General features: G+C 49.8%; 1 protein-coding gene across 3 annotated transcripts; it reads right to left on the reverse strand.

Moving 5' to 3' along the window:
• Window positions 1–2,894: 2,894 nt before the first annotated feature.
• On the reverse strand, window positions 2,895–26,087 carry ALDH3A2 (aldehyde dehydrogenase 3 family member A2). Of its 3 annotated transcripts, none has more exons than XM_060647154.3 (12): window positions 25,960–26,087; window positions 25,672–25,833; window positions 23,070–23,301; window positions 21,217–21,302; window positions 19,154–19,362; window positions 17,440–17,557; window positions 15,453–15,594; window positions 13,312–13,478; window positions 10,438–10,537; window positions 6,396–6,631; window positions 5,158–5,281; window positions 2,895–3,128 (listed from the first exon to the last, which is right to left on the reverse strand). In XM_060647154.3, exons 2-11 carry the CDS (start codon window positions 25,822–25,824, stop codon window positions 5,204–5,206), a joined length of 1,521 nt encoding a protein of 506 aa, XP_060503137.1. In that variant the 5' UTR covers window positions 25,825–25,833; window positions 25,960–26,087; the 3' UTR covers window positions 2,895–3,128; window positions 5,158–5,203. The 3 variants fall into 3 exon arrangements, with proteins under 3 accessions (XP_060503137.1, XP_060503138.1, XP_060503139.1); XM_060647155.3 differs by having other exon boundaries at window positions 25,969–26,055; XM_060647156.3 differs by lacking the exon at window positions 5,158–5,281.

Raw genomic sequence — 26,087 nt, forward strand, 5'->3', positions numbered from 1 at the left:
AGATCCAGGCACTGGCAACCCCGAAGGGGCAGGTGGCCGTCCACAGACCCTTCATTCCATCAGCATTGTGCTGATCACAGACCTTGAGAAACCCTTGTTCTTACAGCAGCGATGGGGTAGAAACAAGAGTAGCAAAACCAGATCGATCACTTGGCCATGCAGCCTGGGGGTGAATGCAACGCCGACCCAGATTTCAGGCTGCTTGTCTTTGTGGCCTGGGACTGCCGAATATTTTCAGGCTGCACGCTGTCATCCAAAGGGGAGGCAGTCTGGCCTCCGCTGCCACAGTCCCTTAGGCATCAGTGGCTCTACACACGTTCACAAACAAAATGATCAAAGCCAATTAAAAAAAAAAAAAAAGTACACACAGGATGTAATCCCTGTTTGAAGAGTCAACGTGAATTCATGTTGTTTTCGGTACCTGGTGACAGTCCAGGCCTCCCGCTCACAGGGAGGAAGAAGCTGATACCCTCGTCCGTGACACAGACACCTTAGCTTCTGGCAACCAAACAAAACGACTGAGGACGGGGAACAGAGAAGCAATGCCGTCGTTTCCCCAGAGGTGCTCTAGGGTTGAAAAAGGATCGCGAGAAAAGGGTTCCACGGTCAAGGAAGTTTGGGAAACGACCCCCACTAAACGCCACACAGGTTCTACAGGACTCGGATCCTTTGAGATGCTAGTGTGCTTTACAAATCCTGACACACAGGATGGGTGGTGGGATCAGTGTTTGTGTAAAACCTTATGGAATTAGTGTTCCTGGAGTACTCTTACGGAAACACTTGGTTTAGACTGGCAAATGGGGATAGGAGGGCTTAGCTGGAAAAACCCTAAACTCCACAGGTGCTTTAAAAAATAAAAACCTGTAGGGGCGCCTGGGTGGCGCAGTCGGTTAAGCGTCCGACTTCAGCCAGGTCACGATCTCACGGTCCGTGAGTTCGAGCCCCGCGTCAGGCTCTGGGCTGATGGCTCAGAGCCTGGAGCCTGCTTCCGATTCTGTGTCTCCCTCTCTCTCTGTCCCTCCCCCGTTCATGCTCTGTCTCTCTCTGTCCCAAAAATAAATAAACGTTGAAAACAAAAATTTAAAAAAAAAAATAAATAAAATAAAAAAAATAAAAACCTGTAAGGGACAGAGAAAGCAGAGCTGGAGAAAATCTTCTTGGCTAAGAATTTCAGGGAGAAAGCAGGACTTAAAGAAAGTTGATGAATACCACCTCTGAACAGATGAAGGCCAAAAATGGATTTATCGTGGGGGCAAAATTTCCGGCCAAAGAATGGTCTCTCTCGGGACATAAGAGGTTCCCCACTAGGAATCTTCTTAAAATTCATGCCACTTTTATCAAATATGACGTATTTATTTTGCAGCAGAACATAGTAGCAGACAAGCCAGTGATTTAGCGTAACTAGAAATCACAGGGCACAATTTAATGTGCTAAACGAAAGCTCCGTATTGAAATTTTGTCTAAGGTATTTCGTGACCGATTATCCTGACATCTTAAACTAGCCTAGTGATTGACACGGCATCCTGTGATGAAGACAGTGAACTTCAGACAGCCTCCCTGGGACAGATTCATTCAAGGCAGCTGATTACACATTCTCTAAAGTGAATTACCTTCTCTCACTTGTGGGGGGCGGGCAGGGAGAGTGAAGGCACCGTAGCCAGGAGTCACCAATGCTTGGCAGGGAGGCTGCATTCCACAGGGCTCCTTCCCACCCTGGCTGAAGTCCCTCAGGTCCCAGCCATGCTCAGGAGATCCCCTTCCTGTGTCCTCTGTCCCCTTCTCTTCCAGCGGGACGCCGTGGCTTACACAGTCCTTCTCCGAATGTTCCACCGTCAGCCCCCCTGAGGCTCTCAAGCTCCACAGTCCAGAATATCCAAGGCCTCTGGCCCGTGACAGGAAATGGCTTTCCACGTTAAGTCCAGAAAGCTGAATTTATTCAAAAAGGGATCTCTCTGAAGTTTAAAAAAGTGAAATTTATTTGCATTGTGCTACGGAAATAAGAAACTTAAAAGATCTGTCCTTGAAGATCCACTGACTTGAAACTTTTAAGATCCTGAGAGTGTTTTGGTTTTTTTTTTCAACATTTATTTTTGAGAGAGCATGAGTTGGGGAGGGACAGAGAGGGAGACACAGAATGTGAAGTAGGCTCCGGGCTCTGAGCTGTCAGCACGGGGCCCAACACGGGGCTCGAACTCACAAACTGCGAGATTGTGACCTGTGCTGCAGTCAGACGCCCAACCGACTGAGCCACCCAGGCGCCCCTGAGAATAAGTGTTGTTGTAAGTAATTTTATTACAGCATAATAAAAGTGCCAGTTAGGTTTTATAAGATGCAGAATTCTACAACTCCTGCCCAGTAAGAATGACGGGTGATACTTGCATGGAAATTGGCAACTGTCTTCCCTGGAAGCCCTGGGATCTGCGGGAAGTCTTGCGTGGCGTTAGTTACAGAAGGCATCTGCGGATGGCCACAAAAGACTGTCACAAACCAAATATAAGAGAGGGTGGAGAATGGACGGGAAAGGAGGAAGACCACTGGTCAGACAGCACGTTTGACAGGAGGGCTGGCTCCGGAAGGTCAAGTCCTCAAGTCCCAGTGGGTGAGGGACAGGGACCTCCCCCCATCCCCAACACACAGATCCGGTGCCTCAAACCTCAGGCAGGGCTGGGAAGATCTTTCCTCACCTCTGCAGGCTGCAGAGGGCTGTTGATAACCCCGGGCAGGGAGGAGCCCCCTGGAAGCTTCACAGAGTGATGGCGGAAGGCAGGGGGGGAGTAACAAGTCACTCAACAGGTTCAGAGACTCCTTTTACATCTCCCTGGGAGTCAGCCTAGTACCTTCTCCGCCCCCACCCCGCCCCCCACCGCAAGCTGAGGAACACAACGTAAAAGACGTTCTCTGAGTGTACCCCCACAGTGGGGGAAGGCTGGGGGGGGTCAGATGAAACGGGAAGTTTTATTAATGGCGAGTGGCAATGACTTGCAGGCTTGATTAGGGTGCATTTGCATATTTCCTTCCTATTTTTGGCAGGATTTCAAAATGACTGGTTCGTTAACTATTTAAGAGAGAAATAATTCAGTACAGGCAACTAGGAGGTTGAACAGGATCTTTCTTCAGTAGTATCCCGCCTAGAGAGAGGAGAAAGGAAGCCAGGTTACTCTGCTGCTGGTTTAAAACCCCCACGCAACCAGCCCTGGAACACGAACTCAGTATCGGGACTCTATCAAATGCCTGCTATTTTAAGAGATGCTTGAATGTGCCGTATACAAAAGGTCCCTGTGTCCCTAAGAAGGTAAGTGCAGTCTGGGCTGATAAAAGATTAGGGCCTTCCCTGCAAAGCGACAGTAACAAGGTGGCGACGGAGGCAGTGTTGTCTGTTATCAGCGAGACGACAGCAGGGTTGACACAGGAGTGGAAAATACTCATTTACTATCCTCCTGTTGTGCGTGGGGAGCTGAAGTCTCTACGTGAAGTCTGAAAATGGATCAACACTTGTTTCTAAAGTCCAAAGTAGTAGTGAATAGAATCCATACCGACTGAGCCCAAAGGAGTTCCGGCAGCCGTCTCAAGAGTTTGTCATATTTCATTTTCAAGGGCCTAATGACATCTATCAATTTTAAACCTTCTATGCTTTTCAACGTTTTAACACCCATACCTCCTGCAAGGCTTTTGGTGGCTTAAGCTTTATAGGAACTTTACTTTGTGTAGACACACACACACACACACACACACACACACACACCTTTTAAATGTTTTCGGAACACTCCTTTCCACTCTGAGACTGACCTGTTCCCTTTAGACTAATAATCACTACTTTCAATTTCCCATTTAAAAATGTTCCAAGACCATCCTCACTGTGGTAAAGAGAGTCAATGAAATCACATCCAAGCATGTAACAGAATCACCAAGTGCAGAAAAGCCGTTTCAGAAAAAAATGACTGCAGTTGGAATAAATAAAGACTCCTCAAACAAAAGCACAATTTGAGCTTAGAATCACTTACTTAAAATAAGAGGTGATTTGAGAAAGAGGACAGAGAGGCTCAGAGAGAAGCAGCAAAGAGGGAAAGAAAGCCAGATCCTGAGCGGTCTCACACTGAATCCAAAGCGGTGTGGACCACGAACACGGCAGCTGACGGTAACGGGAACCGAGGAGCGCCCTGGGAGATCGCCGTAGGCTGCCCTTGTCCTAGAGACGAGCAAGCCAAGCGAGGCCCCAAGGCGGGCTCAGAAAAGGCCTTGCTCAGAGTCAGAAATCTGCTGATCTCAGAACCAGGAATTAAAGCCACATTTTGTTGTTACCAGGTTCCATGTTTTTACACACTGCTGCCTCTCGAGATCTTATCAGAGAGAGGCTTGCCTGCCACACCCTTTTGGGAGTTCACGCGGGCTACCCGGCCTGCCCCCGCCTGCCTGGCCCAGCGCGCTGCGGCAGTGGGAACCTTCCTGGGTTAGAGGGGGAGCGCAGCCAGCCTCCGAATTTGCCACGGCGCTACGAAGTTCCATCCCCGGGAAGAAGGTGTGTGTCAGGCTGGGGACTGATGTCCTGGGATCGGAGATGACAGGCAGGTAAGGGCCAGAGAGCCGAGCACACCTGGGACCTCAGGACGATGCGGAGGCAGGAACAGAAAGCCTCCCAGCTGCAATGTTTTGATTCGCTCAGTCTGCCACCATGAATTCTAAAGCCAAACTTCTTGTTAAACACCGAAACAACGCAGAACCAAACGGGACTCGGAGAGTTTTAGAAGACAGGCCTCAAATTATAAAACAGAGCATTCACTGTGTCCGTGTGCTTCTTACAGATCTGAGCTGGTCAGTGGGCACGTCCTCTGGGAGGGCTGAGTAGACGGGGAGGAGGGGGGAGGAGCTCACGTGACTCCTCTTCTAGAAACGACGCATGCTTCGTCTAGACCCAGCAGGGCCACGTTACCTCCGCCTCCACACGTTTTTTAAGATCCCCGCAAACCACCCCCGCCCTTTCAACGGTATGGGTAAGTTTTGATGCCCTGGGATGCTGGGCCAGGCTCCAAAAGGTCTGGAGACAGAGAGGTGAAACGCTGGTTCGATAACCCCTAAGCCTCTAGCTATACAGAAACCACTAAAAGAAAACACACCCCCGCCCGGCCCACTTTACAGAGACAGAAAACAAGCGGTTCCCACCTCACTCTTAGCAGACAGAGCTGGGTCCCGAGTCCTGCGGCTCCCATCACTGCTTACTGGACGACAGAGTCTGAACTGCCAGAAAAATCAACAGGGCCTTTCTCCTCAGCACAGCTTGGTGTTTCTGAGAAAACCCAAACGAGTTCAAATGCAACTGGTATTTCCAGTTCCACCAAAGCTGTGACGCTCGCTTAAGACAGGCCACCCCCCTTTTTGACCTTGAAACAAGAACACAGACGTGAACAAGCCATCTTCATTCAGCGCTCGAATCTCGCCTCTTTTCCGAGGCTGCTGACCACGAGTGTTGCCGCTATTTTCAACGCATCTCGTCAGCTGGCTGGCCGAGGGCTCCAGGGACACGGTCGCCCTGCCCTACTCCACCTTAACTTCCAAAACCCTGGTTCTGTTCCCTCAGCCCAAAGATATGCAGACCGCCTCGGGACGCCAGCTCTCAGGAGGGCCGGGCGGTGAGCCCGTGTCTACGATAACTAATCGCCAAAGACAGAACGTACGTGGCAGAGTTAACTTTGGAGGAAACACATTCCATGCCTCGCTCGCCAAAGTTGTCCTACCACTGCTATTGCCCGCCGTGCAATTCTCTCCTTCGTCTCCACGGCCTGCTGACCCCAGGCACACTCGAGAACACGACTGACACGGACATACGGGAGGGAGGCAGAAGGATCAGAGGGCTGAACAGCTCAGAGTGTGACAAGTTCTACGGGGCCTTAAACTTTTTCTTTTTATTATTATTATTAATTTATCTTTGAGAGAGGCAGAGCACGAGCAGGGGAGGGGCAGAGACAGAGAGACAGAGAGACAGAATCAGAAACAGGCTCCAGGCTCTGAGCTGTCAGCACAGAGCCTGACGCGGGGCTCAAACTCACGAACTGCGAGATCGTGACCCAAGCCGAAGTCAGACACTCAACCGACTGAGCCACCCAGGCGCCCCCACGGGGCCTTACACTCTTAAACCAGAGGTCGGCACACTTCTGGAATCGTTTAGGTTCTGCGAGCCACACGGCCACCTGTCCCAAGGACTCAACTCTCGCTACAACGAGTCAGTGAGGGGTTGTGGCTGTTCTTCTGGCAAGACGGGCCGGCAGGCTGCGAGTTCGCGGACCCTGTCCCAGACTCGAGGTTAATTTAAGAGACGGAGTCGGATTTCTACAATCAGAGGAACTCTTGGACAGAAGACGCGCATCCGGCAGCCACGTGGGACCAGAGAGGCGGGGACTTACCTTGACAAGCACAGCCGCCACGATGCCCAGGAAAGCAAGTAACAGGAGACCGAGCTTTCCTTTGTTGAAGCGTTTCAGGAGGAAAAATTTGGCCCAATCCACCTTTGACTGGCTGTTGGGAGGGTATCTGAGCTTGTTAGGACCTTCCCTCTTTAAAGTTTTCAGTAAGCAGGGACGTTGATGCGAGAAAGTATCAAAACTATGTTTGCCGTGGTAAGCGCCCATCCCACTGGAACCTGAAAGAGAGGAAGGCAAAACAGGCTCCACTGGAGGTGACACAAGCCACAAGAAAGCCACAAAGCTCCTGCCGCCGGGGACGCCCCCCTCTCGCTTCTCAGCGTGAGTGGCTCTTCCGGGAAATTGCTCCCAGCGCCCCCAGGACCCCCGGCAAGGTGAACCTCCCTGTCAGACAGGCCGCTTTCCGGGGCGCCTGGGTGGCTCAGCCGGTTGAGCGTCCGACTCAGTTTCGGCTCAGGTTATGATGTCGCGGTTCGCGGGATCGAGCCCGGCGTCGGGCTCTGTGCTGATGGTACAGAGCCCACTTGGGGTTCTCCCTCTGTCCCCCTCTCTCTGTTCCGACCCCCCTCACGCTCTCTCTCTCAAAACAAAATAAACATTAACAACAAGACAAAACAGGACGCTTCCCAGGAGTCGAGCCAGGACCTGCCGCTCTCCGGCAGTGGCTGTCACTGACACCAAAGACCACACAGTGTTCGCTCCCGCCACAACCCCACTGTACAAAGTCACCATCGCCCCCAGTTCCAGGCAGGGAAAGGGAGCTTGGCCGCTCAGGTAACCTGCCCAAGGTGGGGAGTGCAAAGCCAGAACGCGGAGCCCAGGTCGGCTGGACTCCTCGGCACTGTGTCCTCTCTTCCTTCTGTTCCATGTGGCTCTACGTACCCACAGCCCTTATTCACCCACTAATGTCCTCAAAGATGCGACAAAGTAACAAAGGCAGGATGACAGGGTTCCCGCTGCCGGGTGAGAGCTAATATGCAAGTATAAACCTCTGCCTTCTTTTTTTTTTTAACGTTGATTTATTTTTGAGACAGAGAGAGACAGAGCATGAACGGGGGAGGGTCAGAGAGAGGGAGACACAGAATCTGAAACAGGCTCCGGGCTCTGAGCTGTCAGCACAGAGCCCGACGCGGGGCTCGAACCCACGGACCGTGAGATCATGACCTGGGCCGAAGTCGGACGCTTAACCGACCGAGCCACCCAGGCGCCCCAACCTCTGCCTTCTTAAAAAGCCATGCCCTGTGACAGTTTTCACGTCCTTATCGTGGGTGCTACGTGGCAGCTACATACGTATGCCACGAGGGTATAAGGCACAGACGAATGGGGCCACGAAGCACTTTACTGGTACTTTACAATGACTGCTGGGACGTCATTTAGGGGCAACCAAAGGTGCGGAGAAATCTGGCAATATACGTCAAACGAGATGCATTTTTAAGGAAAACTCGAAACTGTCAATATGTTAATAGTGTTTGTGCCTGGGGGGCGCCTGGGGGGCTCAGTCGGTTCAGCATCTGACTCTGAGTTTCAGCTCAGGTCATGATCTCGCGGTTTGTGACAACACCGTGTGACATTTTCTCACATCGGTATGCTTGTGCGTCACGAGTTTAGTAACTGCACGCTGTTCCAGCCTACGAATGCCGCCTTAGGGTCTCAGGATTCCACACTTTTTGTGTGATGATTCTGATGTATTTTTGTGCAGTTTCTCATTATTTCCTTAGGGAAGAGGTCTAAGAGTGTAACTGCTGTGTTACAAAGGCTTGTAAAGTGAAATGCTTTTTTCTCCCAATTCTAAAAGTAATACAGGTTTTAAGGGGAAAAGGGCCAAAACAAATAAAACACTACAGAATGGGCATAAACATACAGGCATAAACACTATTTTTTTTTTAAGTTTGTTTTGAGAGAAAGAGAGATGGCGCTTGTGGGGGTACGAGTGGGGGAGGGGCAGAGAGAGAGAGAGAATCCCAAGCAGGATCTGTGAGGCAAGTGCAGAGCTGGATGTGGGACTTGAACTCATGAAACTGTGAGATCAAGACCCGAGCTGAAACTAAGAGTCGGACGCTTAACCCACTGAGCCACCCAGGCGCCCCAAAGGTTATCTCTAAATAGTGGGGTATGGAAAATCTAAGTATTTATTCTTTGGGGTCTTCTCTCTTTTCTTAAGAAGACTATATTCCTGGGGATCGGGACATGATCTTGCGGTTCGTGAGTTCAAGCCCCACAAGGGGCTCCGTGCTGACAATGTGGAGCCTCCTTGGGATTCTCTCTCCCTCCCTCTCTCTCTGCCCCCCTCCTCCTCTCACTCTGTCTCTCTCTCAAAAATAAATAAACTTTAAAAAAAATTAAAAATTTAAAAATTAAAAAAAAAAAAAACGAGCGAAGCCTGTATTCCTTTTGTATTTAACAGGAGAAAGAGTTTGTTTCGTTGTAAAGAAGAGGGTACGATCAATGACACCGAATGCCACCTAGTCAAGTTGGGACTGAACAGACGTCACTCGACTTGCACTCGGGAGGCATCAGTGACTCCGGGTGGAACAATGAGAGTCTTCGGTGGGAACCGGGACCCCGTGGGGCCCTGAGGAACGGGAGACTGGAGTTGGAGTGAATCCTCTAAGAATCTGGGCAGTAAAACTCGAATCACGGCAGCCCCGGTCCTCCAGGCTACCCTTCCTTTCCTTCACCACCTCCCCACTACGACATACTCAATCCATCAGGCAAATCCTGTTGCCTGACTCCCCGGATCCACTCAGCCCCCTTCCCCAACCACCCAAGTCCAAGCCACCACTCGCGCCAGCCCGGACCCCTGACCCGCCCTCTGCCCACTCGCCCCTCGCGTACGCCGGCCCTGCGCTGGGTACTGCCGATTCCTTCGCCTCCTAGGAAGGGACACGTGGCCCGCGGCGGAAGCAGGCCACGGGAGGAGCTGGCCTCGACTGGGAACAGGTAGTCCGGCTAAAATGAGCCATTTCATTCCCAGGGACAACTTCACTTCTGCTCTTACAGAGGGACAGAACACAGCAGAGCTTTCGAGACGGCAGCTTTTGTTGTCTGCTTTTTATTACGAGAGTTCCTCCGATGCGCTCGTTATTTGTGATTCTTCGATGACCTATTAGAGAGGCCTACCACCTAGCTCCTGAAGGAAAGATACAGAGTTGAGCCGTCATCTCTGGCATCAAAGAGGCAGGCGGGTCGCAGCCCAAAGGGCATGTGTCCACGGAGCTTCACTGAGAATACTTCCTGCCCGTCTTCTCTAGAACACAGGACATCTCGTGCTCTTCTCAAATCACGAGACAATTTGAGGAGAGGCTAGTCCCCACACCAGGGGCTTGGGGAGCAGTGCAGGTGGGGACTGAGGACTACTTAATGCCACCCTGAGCAGACAGCAAACAGACATCAGAGACCCCAGAATGCTGCCTGCCCTTGGCATTCTGAACCTGTCATTCACGACCTCATCTTGAAAGACAGATGGAGGGGCGCCTGGGTGGCTCAGTCGGTTAAGCGTCCGACTTGGGCTCAGGTCATGATGTCGCCATCCAGGAGTTCGAGCCCCGCGTCGGGCTCTGTGCTGACAGCTCGGAGCCCGGAGCCTGCTTTGGATTCTGTGTCTCCCTCTCCCTCTGCCCCTCCCCCATTCACACTCTGTCTCTCTCTCTCAAAAATAAATAAAAACACTAAAAAATTTTTTTTAATTTAAATAAACATTAAAAAAAAAAAAAGACAGGGGAAACTTATCAATTAATTTGAGACCTGACTTCCGGCCAAAAAAAAATCCCCTAAGTCTAGGGAAAGGACAATAACTGAGTAAGAACCAACATACAAGTAAGTCGACAAAAGGAGCAGAACAGTTCCAGACTGTGGTGAGTGCTAAGGGTAGAAAGTGGGTGACAGGACACACAGTCACCCCTCGGCAGGGGGCCTGGCAGGGTGGCGTCCCCCGGGAGAACACCGTCGAGCGGGGACACCAGACCGCCAGGGCAGATGATGCGATTTGCCGTCTACGCCACGGAGGGCAGAGAGGAACACTCACCCACTCCTCCAAAGGGTAAAGAACTGAGCATGAAGTGCATGATGACGTCGTTGGCCGTGACGCCACCGCTGGATGTGCTGTCAATCATCCGTCTGATGAGCTGCGGAACAGAACAAAGGCTCCGGGTCAGCAGCATCTGGGGGACCTGCACTTGCTGACTTCACGCGCTGGCACGACTACTCGGGTTTGGGACACTGTGCCAAACGTTCCCGAAGATGTAAACAACTTAACGGGCTGTTCAATTTAGCAAACGTGTCATCAGTATCTTAACTTCTTAGATGCACGTCTCGTCCTTCGAGGGAGGCGGCACTGAACCAGTCCTGCTCACTCCATCACGGTCCAGAGCAGGACTACCCAATGTAGCCACAAAAGTCTTCGTTTAGAAGGGACAGTGCGGGGGCGCCCGGGGGGCTCAGCTGGTTAAGCGGCCGACTCTTAATTTCGGCCTGGGTCGCGATCTCACGGTTCGTGGGTTCAGGCCCTGCGTCGGGCTCTGTGCTCACAGCGTGGAGCCTGCTTCGGATCCTGTCTCCCTCTCCCTGTCCCTCCCCTCCCTTCAAAAATAAATAAATTTAAAGACATCCAGATGGCCAACAGGCACATGAAAAGATGTTCAACGTCGCTCCTTATCAGGGAAATACAAATCAAAACCACACTCAGATATCACCTCACGCCAGTCAGAGTGGCCAAAATGAACAAATCAGGAGACTATAGATGCTGGAGAGGATGTGGACAAACGGGAACCCTCTTGCACTGTTGGTGGGAATGCAAATTGCTGCAGCCGCTCTGGAAAGCAGTGTGGAGGTTCCTCAGAAAATTAAAAATAGACCTACCCTATGACCCAGCAATAGCACTGCTAGGAATTTACCCAAGGGATACAGGAGTACTGATGCATAGGGGCACTTGTACCCCAATGTTTAGAGCAGCACTCTCAACAACAGCCAAATTGTGGAAAGAGCCTAAATGTCCATCAACTGATGAATGGATAAAGAAATTGTGGTTTATATACACAATGGGGTACTACGTGGCAATGAGAAAGAATGAAATATGGCCTTTTGTAGCAACGTGGATGTAACTGGAGAGTGTGATGCTAAGTGAAATAAGCCATACAGAGAAAGACAGATACCATATGGTTTCACTCTTATGTGGATCCTGAGAAACTTAACAGAAACCCATGGGGGAGGGGAAGGGAAAAAAAAAAAAAAAAAAAAAGAGGTTAGAGTGGGAGAGAGCCAAAGCATAAGAGACTCTTAAAAACTGAGAACAGGGGCGCCTGGGTGGCGCAGTCGGTTAAGCGTCCGACTTCAGCCAGGTCACGATCTCACGGTCCGTGAGTTCGAGCCCCGCATCAGGCTCTGGGCTGATGGCTCAGAGCCTGGAGCCTGTTTCAGACTCTGTGTCTCCCTCTCTCTCTGCCCCTCCCCCGTTCATGCTCTGTCTCTCTCTGTCCCAAAAATAAATAAACGTTGAGAAAAAAAAAAAAAAAAAAAAAAAAAAAACTGAGAACAAACTGAGGGTTGATGGGGGGTGGGAGGGAGGGGAGGGTGGGTGATGGGTATTGGGGACGGCACCTTTTGGGATGAGCACTGGGTGTTGTATGGAAACCAATTTGACAATAAATTTCATATATTGAAAAAAATAAAAAATTAAAAAATTAAAAAAACTAAATTAAATTAAATTAAAAAAATAAATATTTTTTTTTTTTTAAATGAAAAAAAAGAAAGGACCGTTCAGACTACATATCTGGTTGTTAAACATTGGTAAGATTTCCCTATCTCTGTTCTAAATCATGGCATACAATTAATAGATGCTGTTCAGTTTTTGGGAACTGCAAAGAGCTGACATTCTAGTTTTGAAGAAATGGTTGGCCTGAGACCAGAACAGGCATGATGACACCTGACTGGGAAATTTCGCCTCGCTGCCTAGGTGAAACTCACCAACAAGCGCTTGAGAGTTCTAGAATGAATGTCACAATGGCCTGTGGTCAGCACAATCCCATTGTGGGAAGAGCACCTCACTGACCTGCACCCTGACCGGCAGACTTTCTGCTTCAAGGTTCCTATCCACGTTACCTACGGTCCTTTAAAACGTCATGACCGTCGTCAATAACCCATTTTGTATTGAGCCCCATGCATCTGATCTCACTTCACAAAGCTTCATCTCCGCGGCACAGTAAGTAGGCTCTAGAAGCTGCCATGAGAGGCTCTCCTGAAAACGTGTGGTCTGTGAACTCCTCAGACCTTGACCGATCCCCATCTCCCCTTTCTAGATTTCCCTCTTCTCCAGAGGGCTCAAACCTACTTGCCCACCTTGAAGCCACTGTCCCTCTGCAAGAGCCAGTCCCCTTCCGATGCAAACGAACAGGCCCCGCAGCAAAGCGGCTGCCCAGTGCCTGCCCTGGCTACAGTATGACGCGCTCCCTGGGCTGGTATGGTTGCATCGCTCAAACAACAAAGGGATACCGCTGGAAAGACGGAAGTGTGAGGTTTTGCAACCATTTCCACGGCCGCGCCAGAGATCGTGGTGCCACATGGCCCACTTCAGTGGCTGCAAATGCCATCGGGGTGAGAGACAAAGCTCTTACACAGGAAAGCGCTGTGAGTTAACGGCAGAACACGCAAGTCTTCCAATTCCAGGGGAGATGTTTGCGAGTCAAAGAACTTGTGACACAACCCTGAAGACTCCTGCTGAACCCCAGAGAGTATAGGAAAGGTTACAGCAACAACCCCAGAGCCTCATTACCCAAGACGGCAAGCTGCGACTACAGCCTCACTTGGTGGAACTCTGCCGGAAACCGTCGTTGCTTTGTGGCAAAGAAGGGACACGGCCTGCGGTGGCGGCTTCTGCCAGGGAGCCGTTCTCCGCAAAGTTTACCTTCTCGTTGTGAGAAAAGATGTAGAAGGCCAGAGGCTTTTCACGGTTGTTTATGAACTTTATGGCTTCATCGGCATTCCGCACAGGCACTATTGGAAGAATTGGTCCGAAAATTTCTTCCTGCATCACCTTGGTTTCGGGATCGACGTCGGTAAGGATCGTTGGTGCTGAGAAAAGAAATAAGCAAAATGAAATCCTAAAGTAGAAGACAGGAATGCCAAACTCTCATCCTCTGTTTCGCTGGGTCACCTATCCATCCCCTTCCCATTCCTGCCCAAGTATTAGCTATTGCGGAAAGAGTCCCGAGGACGCATGTGGATGAACCGTGCATGTGTCTCCGAGCGTGTGCATCAGGGGATCCCCATGCAAACCGAGAGAAAGATCCACACACCTGAGTATATTCATACTTAACCCTGTTCATAGCCATATTCCTATGTACCAGGAGGTTATGTTTCCACCTTTCTGTGGACAGGTCTTTTTGGGAGTGTAGACAGCCCCTCTGTGGATCAAATCAACACCGCTTCTTAATTCAAGTGCTTTCACACATATGATCTCGTTGACCTTATTTCAACTCCGTTAGAGAGGTTAGGAGAATGTATTTAAAATGGCCAAGGCTCCCTTAGTTCAGTGTTCTATCCGCTGTGGGGAAGGGACGCAAGGAGGGAGGGCAACATGGATGCTGACGAAGCTTTGCAGAGTGTCCGGGCGTCCACACGAGGTCAGTCCCCAACGAGCAGTGCTCCAAAAGACGCTGTAAACAAGCTGGGTCACCGATGAAAAGGGAAGACACTCGACAATGACAAGCTTGCTCTCTTCGCTTCCCCCTAATTTCCTGCCAGGATACCCTGGCGATGCGGCAGAAGATGGCTGCTGCCAGCACCTTCCGGGGGGACCTATGCGGCTACCCCAAATCCACTGCCCGCCGCTGCCCGGGATCAGAGAACCGTTTCGGTTTGGGTATCTATACTCTCCACATACCCATGTGCTCAGGTAAGGTGACCCTGACGCCAGGTCAGGGGGTGGTTCCTAACTGGTTGAGCGAATCACAATAGACCTTTCCTCCTGCCCCTGATTGGCCTGGGAGTGGGCAAAAGCAATGGCTGATGGGAGAACAGAAAGACGAAAGAATTGGGGGTTTTGAGGCCATTACTGGGCCACCAAATGAACAGGCCAGAAGTGCCTTGGGATGGCTCATGACCAGAGAATGTACTTTTCCTTATTGTTTTAAGTCCTTTAAGGTTTTAGGGTTTTCTGGTGACGTGCAGCATCCGACCTACTAAGAAGGGATAAGTAAAGCTATTTGGGGCAGCTTTTTTTTTTTTTTTGCCAAGTAAGTATCTCCGTAATCCCCAACATCTTATGTTATTTTAGAGCAACATGTTTAAAATTCGATAGCAATGGGGTGCCTGGGTGGCTCAGTCGGTTAAGCGTCCGACTTCAGCGCAGGTCACGATCTCGCAGTTCATGAGTTCGAGTCCTGCATCGGGCTCTGCGCTGACAGCTCAGAGACGGGAGCCTGCTTCGGATTCTGTGTCTCCCTCTGTCTCTGCCCCTCCCCCACTTGTGCTCTGAATTTCTCAAAAATAAACATTAAAAATAAATTAAAAATAAAATTCAACAAGACATATTCATGGCAAAGAATAAAAGAACACAAAAACAGAGTACACAAGTAATAAGGTCCAGCACAACAGATCAACACATTATTTCTGCACTTGATCTTAGCCAAAAGAAAGCAATTCAACACATTATTTCTGGAAGCGAACCGTGACTGGTTACTTGTAAAATTGCAGTTAAGTGATTTCCTTCTTTGTGCTGTTGTTTTCCCAGCCAGAATCCAGAAATAATCACACGGAGTTCTATTTTGCTTCTCAGGGTTGTTAGGTTACAGGTTGTAGGAGGAAAACAAACCAACAAAAAAACAGATGAAACGTGTAGAGGCAAAAAGCCAGTGCATCACAGGTGGTGTTATTTATAAAGACGTAAAACCCTCTTGAAACGGGTTAGGAAGCAGTATACCAGACCACAGTCTATAATCTTTGATTAAACGTTATGTATCTAAGGGCTTATTTAGTATGGGTAAAGAGCGTCAATAAAAACCATCAAACTGCACATCCCCACAGCAAAAGGTGAATTTCCATTACCTATATAGCGTGTGGCCTCGTCGGTCTCGCCACCAAAGGCTATCTTTTGTCCTTCAAGCAAACTCTGTATCCTCTTAAAATGGCGAAGATTGATGATCCTTTCGTAATCAGGGGATTCTTTTATATTTTCTCCATAAAATTCCTATTGAAAACAACAGCATTTAATTGCCACAAAAGACCCATGTGTCAATTTCCTTAATAACTATAAAACCCGCTCATGCCCCCAAAACTGATCTGGGGGGCCTGATCTGATATCCTCACCCTCCTCCCTCAAGTAATAGTGCCTAAGCTTTCTGGCAGGTCAAGGACACGTGCACAGACCTAGGACTCTCCATAGTTTTGGGGCTTCATGGTGATCCCTCGCAGACCCCCGGGGGGCTGTCCCGGGGGATGAATGTGGGTGTAGGGGGAGGTCTGGCTCTGAGTCAGGGCCACCCATTCGTTTACAATGCGACTGTGGCCGCCCTCCTCCTGCTTATTGTAACAGAAACCCGTGGCCTGCTGCAAAGCCTAAAATATTTACTATTTAGCCCTTTACGGAAAAAAGTTTGCTGAACTTTCTGCTACTGCACTATTTTATATCTTCTCTGGACTGGTATTGCCAGCAGTCACAGGTGCCAGGAAAACGAAATCATATGACTGGCACCAATTACGTAAAACAAACACAAAATTACTGAATTGCCACATCACTTCGAGGCTTTGTGAACGCTCGCGATGTGCTCTCCAATCACAACAATCGTTCACCCACCCTCCAACCAAATGCCCTCGAGCCTGGGTGGCAGCCTGCTGGTGCCAGTTCCTGTGCCCCAACTCCGGAGCCACCAATGATGCTGTCAATGCTGGCTGTACCTGAGGGTCGCGTCGACGAGACCCCAGACCAACTGAGTCACAGTCTTTGCGAGGTGAGGAGCAGAAACTTTTCGTTAATTAAACGGCTCCCTGGTGAACCTCAGTTACGAACCGCTTAAGAATACAAAGCCCGCAAGGCAGGCAGAGGGGAGATCTTTCTTATTCCTCTGAAACCGAGTTCATTTCCACCCTCAGCTAAGCACGTCTTCAACCTCCAAGGGCTTTCTGTGCCCACACTGAACCCCACACTGAACCCCACGCTGCCGCCCCACATTCCATGTTCTCCTTGTCTGGCCCCATCTCCAGTCCTAGCTCTCACATCCAATTCCCCCATCGACACCTTCCACCCCTCGTGCCTGGATCACCATTCTTCTTCTAAACTTCCCGGCATATACGCTTTCCATTGTCTGATCGTGTGTGTTACCCTTCAGTGTTCCTGATCCTTCCTTCCAGTGCTCAGTTAGCATCTGTTGAGTGAACAATGACTGTCCCAATAATTTCTTCCAGTCAGGGGGCTTAACGACCCCTTCCGACGGGTGAGCTCGGTCACCCCAAGCCTTGCTTCCAATCCAAATCCTACATTTCTCTGATGCTTAGCTCAGATCACTACCATACAGCATTCCCTGATTCCCTCTACAGAGAGCTTGAGTTTCAACACCCCGAAAGACTGATAACCAAGTCAAGAGTATTCTACCAACAGGTACTGGATAAACTATCCCCTCTAAACTACTGGTCTTCCTACGCCCCCTCACGCACAAGAACGGATAACCTTAATCAGCAACGGCCAATATGCCGAAGGACCTCTGGGTGCACTTCAAAGAACTGGCAACATTCTCTCAAAACCACGAAACACAGTTATTTACTCTTTTTTTCAAAGCATGTGCCACAGCTAACCCGTGGTTTCGTCAACAAAACTAGCCAGTTGATGTGGGTTAAATGCCAACTTAACCTGGCTACTAGCAGACCCTTCTGTGAAAGGTGCACGGGGCGTTTTTCATAAGCCCACAAATGAATGCAGCCACATGTGCTACTGGAATTTTCCTGGGGGGAGGGGAAACAGGGGTGCTGCCTGCAAAGAGCTGATTTGACTCCATTATCTTAACGGAACCAATGAGATCAGATGTGTTAAAACACAAACCTTCACGGTTTCCTTAATCTTCTGCACAATTTGATTCTGGAGGGATGGTTCGCAGAGAACGTAGTCAGGAGCAATGCAGGTCTGACCACAATTCATGTACTTCCCCCACGCTATGCGCCTGGGGGAGGTGGGGAAACCAGAACATCCATAAAATCCAGCCTACTATGCATTTGACACACTTTTGTATTGTTTGAGTATTTTGCAACTAGCATGCACTCACAGATTTACTTAATACTCTTTATAAAGAATCAAAATGCTGCGGCGCCTGGGTGGCTCAGTCGGTTGAGCATCTGACTTTGGCTCAGGTCATGATCTCGCGGTTTGTGAGTTCGAGCCCCGCATCGGGCTCTGTGCTGACAGCTCGGAGCCTGGAGCCTGCTTCGGATTCTGCGTCTCCCTCTCTCTCTCTGCCCCTCCCCTGCTCTCACTCTGTCTCTCTCTCAAAAATAAATTAACATTAACAAAAATTTAGAGAATGAAAATGTTGTAAAACTCATCTCTAAATCAGTTGGTTGGAACTTAGAATGCATTTTCCAACTGACACAGAACATTCTACGGAGGAAGGGAATTCTCGTGCCAGCTCATGGGAAACAGCACTTTACGAGCAGTGACGCCACGGCCTGCTTCCAGAAAAGAAAGCCCCCCCACACCCTCCTTTTCTCCCACTTCAGCCAACGGGACATCAGGGATGACAGGAGTTCCACACAGACTCCACTTCTGGTTGTGGCTCTAAATGCGGTGGCAAGATGTTCAGGTACAGGCAGGACAACAGCCAGCCTCCAAGACACCCGCATCTCTGTGGAGCCCCCTGCCCACTTTGGAAAGCTGTGCCCAGACACGGATCAAAACCTTCACTGGGGGCCTCACGTTCTGGCAAGGAGACTTCTATTTACAAAGCCAACCTGGACGCGGCCTGATTGCCTACAAACCGTCCTCGCCCATCTCTGAAGGGGAGAAAAGAGCCACACCACCCCAAACACGCAGTCTGTTGTAGGTCTGGGTGCTTCCTGGTAGATGAACCTGATTTAGCAGAGCGAATCTGCAACCTTTTGTTTTCTGGTTCCCAGCCTGACAAGATGGTATTCCTTTTTTCTCTATTAGAGAGAGAGAGAGAGAGAGAGAACACGCCCAAGTGGGAGAGAGGGCAGAGACAGAGGGAGAGAAAGAATCCCAAGCAGACTCTATGCTGTCAGCGCAGAGCCCTGCATGGGGCGCGATCCCACGACCGTGAGACCGTGACCTGAGGCAAAATCCAGAGTTAGACGCTTAACCGACTGAGCCACCCAGGCTCCCCTGCAAGATGTTACTCTGTTAAAACTAAAATGGGAGTCTGAGTAATCCTGAGTTTGTCAACAAAGGGACTTGTTAAAGAGTCAACAACCTTTCTTTTGGGAACTTAAGGATTTTATTAGGTACACACGAGACTTCATCTACTTCCTGGATCATCTGCCAGCAAAACAGTTAAATCTCCTGCCACAGCCAGACAAAACTTTTTTCCTAACTCCTAAGGACAACCACGCGACGTCCAGAAACGCTGCTCTTCCGGCAGTGGCACCAGAGTCAGCTTGGGAACAAGTCCCAGTGCCCTTGAGGACGTCAACCACTGTAGGCTCATGATGTCTCTCAGAGCTGGGGGGCCCAGGGTCTCAGTGCCAAGAGGAACCATCAACCCGTCAGGTTGTCGGGAACCCCCCGGGGAACCAGACAGCCTCACCTGCAGGCGACGTCCAGGTCACAGTCTCTGTCCACGTAACACGGACTCTTCCCTCCTAGTTCAAGAGTCACAGGGGTCAGATGCTTGGCGGCGGCCTCCATGACGATTTTTCCCACCGCCGTGCTTCCCGTATAGAGGATGTGGTCAAATCGCTGCTTCAGCAGCTCTGTGGTTTCCTCCACGCCACCATTGACAACGACATACAGGTCCTTCAAGAAGGAGAAACGCAAGCGCTTGTGTGGGTACGTTAACCCTATCCTCGGACGAGCAATTTCTTCAGCATAAACCTGTCGCCTTCGGAGACCGCCCCCTGTGAGGACAGACGAGGGAACGGACAGAGGACAAGTGGAGAACACAGTCCGATGGCATCTGAGAACCATCAGCCTGCAGTGGAACTGACCAGAGAGTCCACTGTTTCCCACCTGAGCTCAGCAGGGTAGACGCCAACGACAGCAGTTGGATCCAAAGAGTTGGATTCGACCAGGGAAATGCATGAGATGTGGGCTGTGCAGGCTCGAGATTTTGGTGAAGAGTCTGCCGTCAGAGACCGCAGGACGGGTCCCGGCTGAATGTCTTAACCTGAACGTTCTCGCCCGACCAACAGTGCAGGGCTTAGCCCGTGGCGGGAACCAAGTAAAGGTCTGCTGAATGAGGGGCGTGCGAAGCAGCGGCGGGTGAGAGCGCTCGCTTTTGAAGTCAGATCCGGACCGAACCTGGGCTCCGTCACTCACTAGCTCGTGTGACCCTGGGCAACCTGCTGAACATCTCTGGGCCTCAGTTTCCTCACTTGTTACCGGGGAGAAGTCACACAGCTTTGGACCGAGCCCTTACGTGCACTGTGCTGTTATTAAGAGCTATTGTGATTGGGGCGCCTGGGTGGCGCAGTCGGTTAAGCGTCCGACTTCAGCCAGGTCACCATCTCGCGGTCCGTGAGTTCGAGCCCCGCGTCGGGCTCTGGGCTGATGGCTCGGAGCCTGGAGCCTGTTTCCGATTCTGTGTCTCCCTCTCTCTCTGCCCCTCTCCCGTTCATGCTCTGTCTCTCTCTGTCCCAAAAATAAATAAAAAAAAAAAGTTGAAAAAAAATAAATAAATAAAATTAAAAAAAATAAATAAAAAAAAAAGAGCTATTGTGAAAGAGAGTATCTGGCGTAACAGCAGCCGGGAGAGAAATGACAAGAGAACGGACGGCAAGGAAGGAACACGGACTCACATACTCAAAGGATTCTGAGATACGGCCCTAAAACGAAAGGTGGCTTGTGGGGGCGCCTGGGGGGCTCAGTTGGTTAAGCGTCCGACTCTTGATTTCAGCTCAGGTCACGATCTCACGGTTTGTGAGTTCGAGCCCTGCGTCAGGCTCTGCAGTGGCAGCACAGAGCCTGCTTGGGATTCTCTCTCTCCTTCTCTCTCTGCCCCTCCCCCTGCCTGTGCTGGCTTACTCTCAAAACAAATAATTCTTTTCTTCCTTTTAAAGGCGGTGGGGCGCCTGGGTGGCTCAGTTGGTTAAGCGTCCGACTCCAGCTCAGGTCGTGATCCTACAGCCCTTGAGTTTGAGCCCAGAGTCAGGTTCTAAGCCTGCTTCGGATTCTGTGTCTCCCTCTCTCTCTCTCTGCCCCTCCCCTGCTGGTGCTCTGTCCATCTCTCAAAAATGAATAAACATTTTTTAAAAATGTTTTTCTTAAATAAATAATTTTTAACCAAAAAAAATGTTTTTAATTTTTTTAATGTTTAGATGTATTTATTTTGAGAGAGGGAGAGGGGGAGAGAGAGAATCCCAAGCAGCCTCCACACCCAGCACAGAGCTTGGTGCAGAGCTCGAACCCACGAACCTCGAAATCGACCTGAGCAGAAATCAAGAGTCAAAGGCTTAACAGACTGAGCCACCCAGGTGGCCCTGCAGCTCTGACATGTTGAAGCTGCCTTTCCGTGGAAGCTGGACGAGGGCTCCTCTCCACAGTGATTCCACGTCGACAGGCATCCATGACACGTGCCAGCAGGAAGATCCGATGTGCAACCCACCCCCCTCCGCGAGCAGACACATTGAAGGTGGGTGAAGACAACGTTACCTGGTCTAAATACTGTGGCAGGAGTTGGGCCAAGATCGTGGCTGTTTTTTCACATAGTTCAGAAGGCTTGATAATGACAGCGTTTCCTAAACAAGGCAAAAAAAAGCAGGACAGTGCCATTTAATACCCGAGTAACCTTAATACCTATGAGGGGCGCCTGGGTGGCTTGGTCGGTTAAGCGTCCGACTTCGGCTCAGGTCATGATCTCACGGTCCGTGAGTTCGAGCCCCGCGTCGGGCTCTGTGCTGACAGCTCAGAGCCTGGAGCCTGTTTCAGATTCTGTGTCTCCCTCTCTGTCTGCCCCTCCCCTGCTCATGCTCTGTCTCTCTCTGTCTCAAAAATAAAAAAACGTTAAAAAAAAAAAAAAAAAATACCTATGAAAACGGTGCCCATGGGAGGCGGGGAGGGGGATCCAGGCTAGGTGCTCCAGTTGGCCTCCAAATCTGCTGTTCCTCAGTGAGTATCAGAACTTGTCTGACTCCCTCAGATGCAAACTCCTTGGTTCTCATTCCCTTCACGGGCTCCACCATCCTCCCCGACTGCTTCAGCTCTTCTCTCCGTTTCCTCCCCCTCTCACGACTAGACTTTCCTGTTTGCCTTGGAATTATTGGGCAAACAGGCCTCATCAATTAAAGCTGTCACTCCGGATCCAGCTGAAGTGAGAAAGCAACCTCTTGGCATTTGCTGTATACTCAAGCCAGCAATACTTCCGGGGCCCATGTCTGAAGGAGGAAATTGATCAGACTGAATCCGATGGTTCATCCGAGGCCACGGCCGGCAACTGAAACCACTGGAATATAGATGGCTAACTCCAAACTCATGGGCCCGTCAACTCACGACTTTAGAACCTCACAGGTTCACTTTCCGGGTATTAAGAAACGAAACAAAACAAAACAAAACAAAAAACAGTCACCATGCAAATCTCTGGAGCCCATTTAAAAAATAGTAACAAAAGGGTGCCTGGCTGGCTCAGTCGATAGAGTGTGCGACTCTTGATCTTGGGGTTGTGAGCCTGAGCCCCAAGTTGGGTGTAGAGATTACTTAAAAAAAAAAATTCCTGGGGCACCTGGGTGGCTCAGTCGGTTAGGCGGCCGACTTTGGCTCAGGTCACCATCTCGCGGTCCGTGAGTTCGAGCCCCGCGTCGGGCTCTGTGCTGACAGCTCAGAGCCTGGAGCCTGTTTCGGATTCTGTGTCTCCCTCTCTCTCTGACCCTCCCCCATCCATGCTCTGTCTCTCTCTGTCTCAAAAATAAATAAATGTTTAAAAAAATTAAAAAAAAAAAAAATTCCTTCAGGGCACCTGGGTGGCTCAGTCAGTTAAGCGTCGACTTTGGCTCAGGTCATGATCTCATGGTTCGTGAGTTGGAGCCCCACATTAGGCTCTGTGCTGACAGCTCAGAGCCTGGAGCCTGTTTCAGATTCTGTCTCCCTCTCTCTGCCCCGCCACCTCTCGCATTCTGTGTCTGTCTCTCTCTCAAAAGTAAATAAACATTTAAAAAAAATTTATTTTTTAAGTCTTAAAAATAATAAAATCCTTTTGTGTACAATATGGCTCATCTCAGCCCAGAGAGACCCAATAATACCCAATCCCAAACAGCCCAGGGCTCGTTCCACCTCACGGGACCTGCGTGCTCTCCCACCTTGAGAGTTGTAATTTCACTTTAAGAAACTGTTTGGAACTTGCTAAGAAATACGTGATAATATCTTCTAATTCTCGGTTCACTGCTGGTGTAAACAAAGGCAAACCACCAGGGCAAACACGTGTATTCAATTGGACACTATCCTTAATTTACAACCCACGTGAGAGGATGAGCCCATCCCCAAGGTCATGAAGAGAGAAACTGACGCCAGACCTGCCGCAATGGCTCCTATCAGAGGCTGAATGGTGAGAACGAAAGGGTAGTTCCAGGCTCCGATAATCAGTACGACTCCCAGGGGCTCGGAGTGAATGTAGGCCTCATCCAGCATGGTGAACAGATTCTTCTTAGCTGGCTTAGCAGCGACCCATTCAGGAAGATTCTCCAGCACGAGATCAAGTTCTCCAAGAACGGTAATGACCTCCTGACTGTATGCATTGAGTTCACTCTGTTATAAGAGGATCACAGTTAATCTTGCCCGAGCACGACACACCCGGCCGTGAAGAGCTAGGCCAGATACACCTGCTGTGACAAACGGCATTATCAGACTAGCTGGTTTGCCATTCAGATCCCTTTCGTAACCTTCAGGGTCTGAGGATTTGCTAACTCCCTCACGAATATATTCAATCCCTTTAAATCCTGCTTTACTGATCCAAGCCTTTTAAAGTCAGGATTAAACACTGTCTCATTCAGAAACATTTCCATGATCAATATTAGCCTGCCTTGATCAACCTTCATAAACCAATTATGCTCCTGATGTATATCTTGGTATTACACCCTTGGACACTGATTTATAACCGTACTCACATCGTATCTGTGTTTGTTCTGTCTACCAAATTGAAATCCCTCAAGGGCAAGGAACTTCTGTATATGTCTTCAGTACTCCTACGTATATACATACGTAAGTATCTCATGCTTACAGAAAGACTGATTGATCCTTTTTGAAATCTTAATTATGTCACCTTGTTCACTTGCTATCACAGCCTCCTCTCTCTGTCAAAAGTCCGAGAAAGGAAATTTTATATAGTTACTGTTGTTACTGCTACTCCTGATGTTACTACCCCTCAAAATAATCTTTGGGGGTTAAGATCTTTGGGGGAAGTGAGAGAGACCCACAGAGCCAGAGCGTGGTCTGGCTGCCCCTAGAATTCAAAATGAATTGAAATGTTTCAAAAACAAAATGAAAACAGTATTAGAAAATATAGACTGATATATCTGCACCCTAAAGGCTACTCCAAACCTTGCAACTCAAAGAGTGGTTCCGGGTCTTCCCGTTGAAGATGGCAGAGGAGGATCCTGAGGTCTAACTCCTCCCATGGACACTCCCTGGCTACAAGTGCATATACAGTAACTGTCTGAGAATGACCTAAGGACCCACAGGACACGTCGTCCACAGCTAAAGTCCTAAAGAAAAAAGCAACACGGAGAGGGGTAGGAGGGGCAGAGATGCGGTCCAGATGGAACCCACACCCTGGCACGGGGCCCCACAAACAGCAAGGATATCACAGGTATGGAGATCCTCCCTGAAAAGGGAGGGCTTCAAGCTGCACATCAGGTGTCCTCACCCTGGGAACCTGCACCAGCAAGAGGGGCCTCTAGAACTCGGGCTTTAAAGATCAGCGGGACTTAACTGGGACGGGCTTAGTTAACAACCGCAGGGCTACAGGGGACTCAGCTCTTACACTGCCTGCATGCAAACTCACTCCCTCTGAGACCCAGCACAGAGGTAGCAGTCTGGAAAGCGCCTGGGCCAAACATGGCAGAGATTTATGAACTAATCTTAGGGTGTGTCTGCTATTAAAAACAGAAATACCACAAAATCCAGGAATTCCACTTCTGGGTATTTGGCCGAAGAAAATGAAAACACGAACTCAAAAAGATCTGCGCATGCCTGTGTTCACAGCATTAGTTACAACAGCCACATCATGAAAGTGACCTAAGTGTCTGATAGATGAATGGATAAAGGAAATGTGGCATACACACACACACACACGTATTTATTATGGAGTGCTACTCAGCCATAAAAAAAAAAAAAAAAAAACAAAACACACGAAATCTTGCCATTTGTGACAATATGGATGGACCTAGAGAATATTATGCTAAATGAAATAAGCTGTACTGTGCACCTGTGTTGTACCCCAAACTAATATATTGTATACCAACTAAACTGCAATTAAAAAACAGTAAAATTTTAAAAAAGGGTAGTTCCCAAACAGGAAGCATGGTATCACCTGGGAGCTTGTTAGACTCTCAGGTGCCCTCCAAGACGCGCTGAACCATAACTTACATTTTAACAAGATCCCCAAGTGACTCATCAAGACACCGGAGTTTGAGGAACACTGGCCTAACACAAAGTCAAGGAGGAAAATTTCAGTGCAACAACGACAGCCGAAAAACCTCTGTCTACGAAAGAAATCGTAAAAAGACACAAGCAAATAGACCCGAGGAAAAACAAACAATGTACTAAGCTGACAAATTAGCAAAATCCACACTATACAAAAGATTCGTACAAATAATAAAGCAAAGAACCATAAATGCAACAGAAAAACAGGCAAAAATATAAAAGGTAATTCACAAAAGAGCAACAGAGGCCAGAAGACACATGTGTCTTTATTTCTCTGTATCTGCAAGGTAAGAAGATCGGGAAAGTCCATGGAAATTTGCCTTATCACGACTGCTGGAGACAATACTCCCACAGTGCTTGCATAATCAAAAATAAATTAAAAAAAAAAAAAAAAAAAAAGGCAGCAAAAGCTCGGGTGGAATGCGGTTCCCCAGAGGTAGACGGCTGTCCTGGCTCCGCCCGCGGGGCGCGTACCTTGCACAGGTCGGCGGCGATGGCCTCCAGGATGTCCTTCTCGCGCTCCTGCACCATCCTGCGCAGGGCCTCGAGCTGCTGCAGCCGGAACCTCAGGGGGCGCGACCGGCCGGACGCGAACGCGTCGCGAACCCGCTGGATCTTGCTGTCCATGGCCTTGTCCTAAGGGGAAAGAGGAGGTCCGGCAGCGCCGCGGAGGCGTGGCGGGCCGGAGGGATGCAGCTGCGGGCGGGCGCCGTCCCCCTCCCCGCCCACCCGGCGACCCTCTGCGACGGCCCGGAGCCCTACCTCGCTCACCCGCCCGCCGGCTCGCTCGCTCCGTCGCGTTCTCCGCGCCCGCCGCGTCCCACTGCCCGACAGCGGCCGGGCGGAGCTGGGCTGGACCCGCCGCCGCGCGCCGATTGGCCGACGCGCCC

Source organism: Panthera onca, chromosome E1 (genome assembly GCF_046562875.1).
Source record: "Panthera onca isolate mPanOnc1 chromosome E1, mPanOnc1 haplotype 2, whole genome shotgun sequence".
Classification (NCBI taxonomy): Eukaryota; Metazoa; Chordata; class Mammalia; order Carnivora; family Felidae; genus Panthera; species Panthera onca.

Bases quoted from the DNA above. Each gene is read 5' to 3' on its own strand.
- ALDH3A2 (XM_060647154.3), bottom strand. From the start codon at position 25,824: ATGGACAGCAAGATCCAGCGGGTTCGCGACGCGTTCGCGTCCGGCCGG. The intron at 13,479-15,452 runs GTAATGGAAATT...TTCTTTTCTCAG, and splicing joins CGAGGCCACACGCTATATAG to CACCAACGATCCTTACCGAC. The intron at 6,632-10,437 runs GTGAGTGTTCCT...CCTCTCTTTCAG, and splicing joins TTTACCCTTTGGAGGAGTGG to GTTCCAGTGGGATGGGCGCT.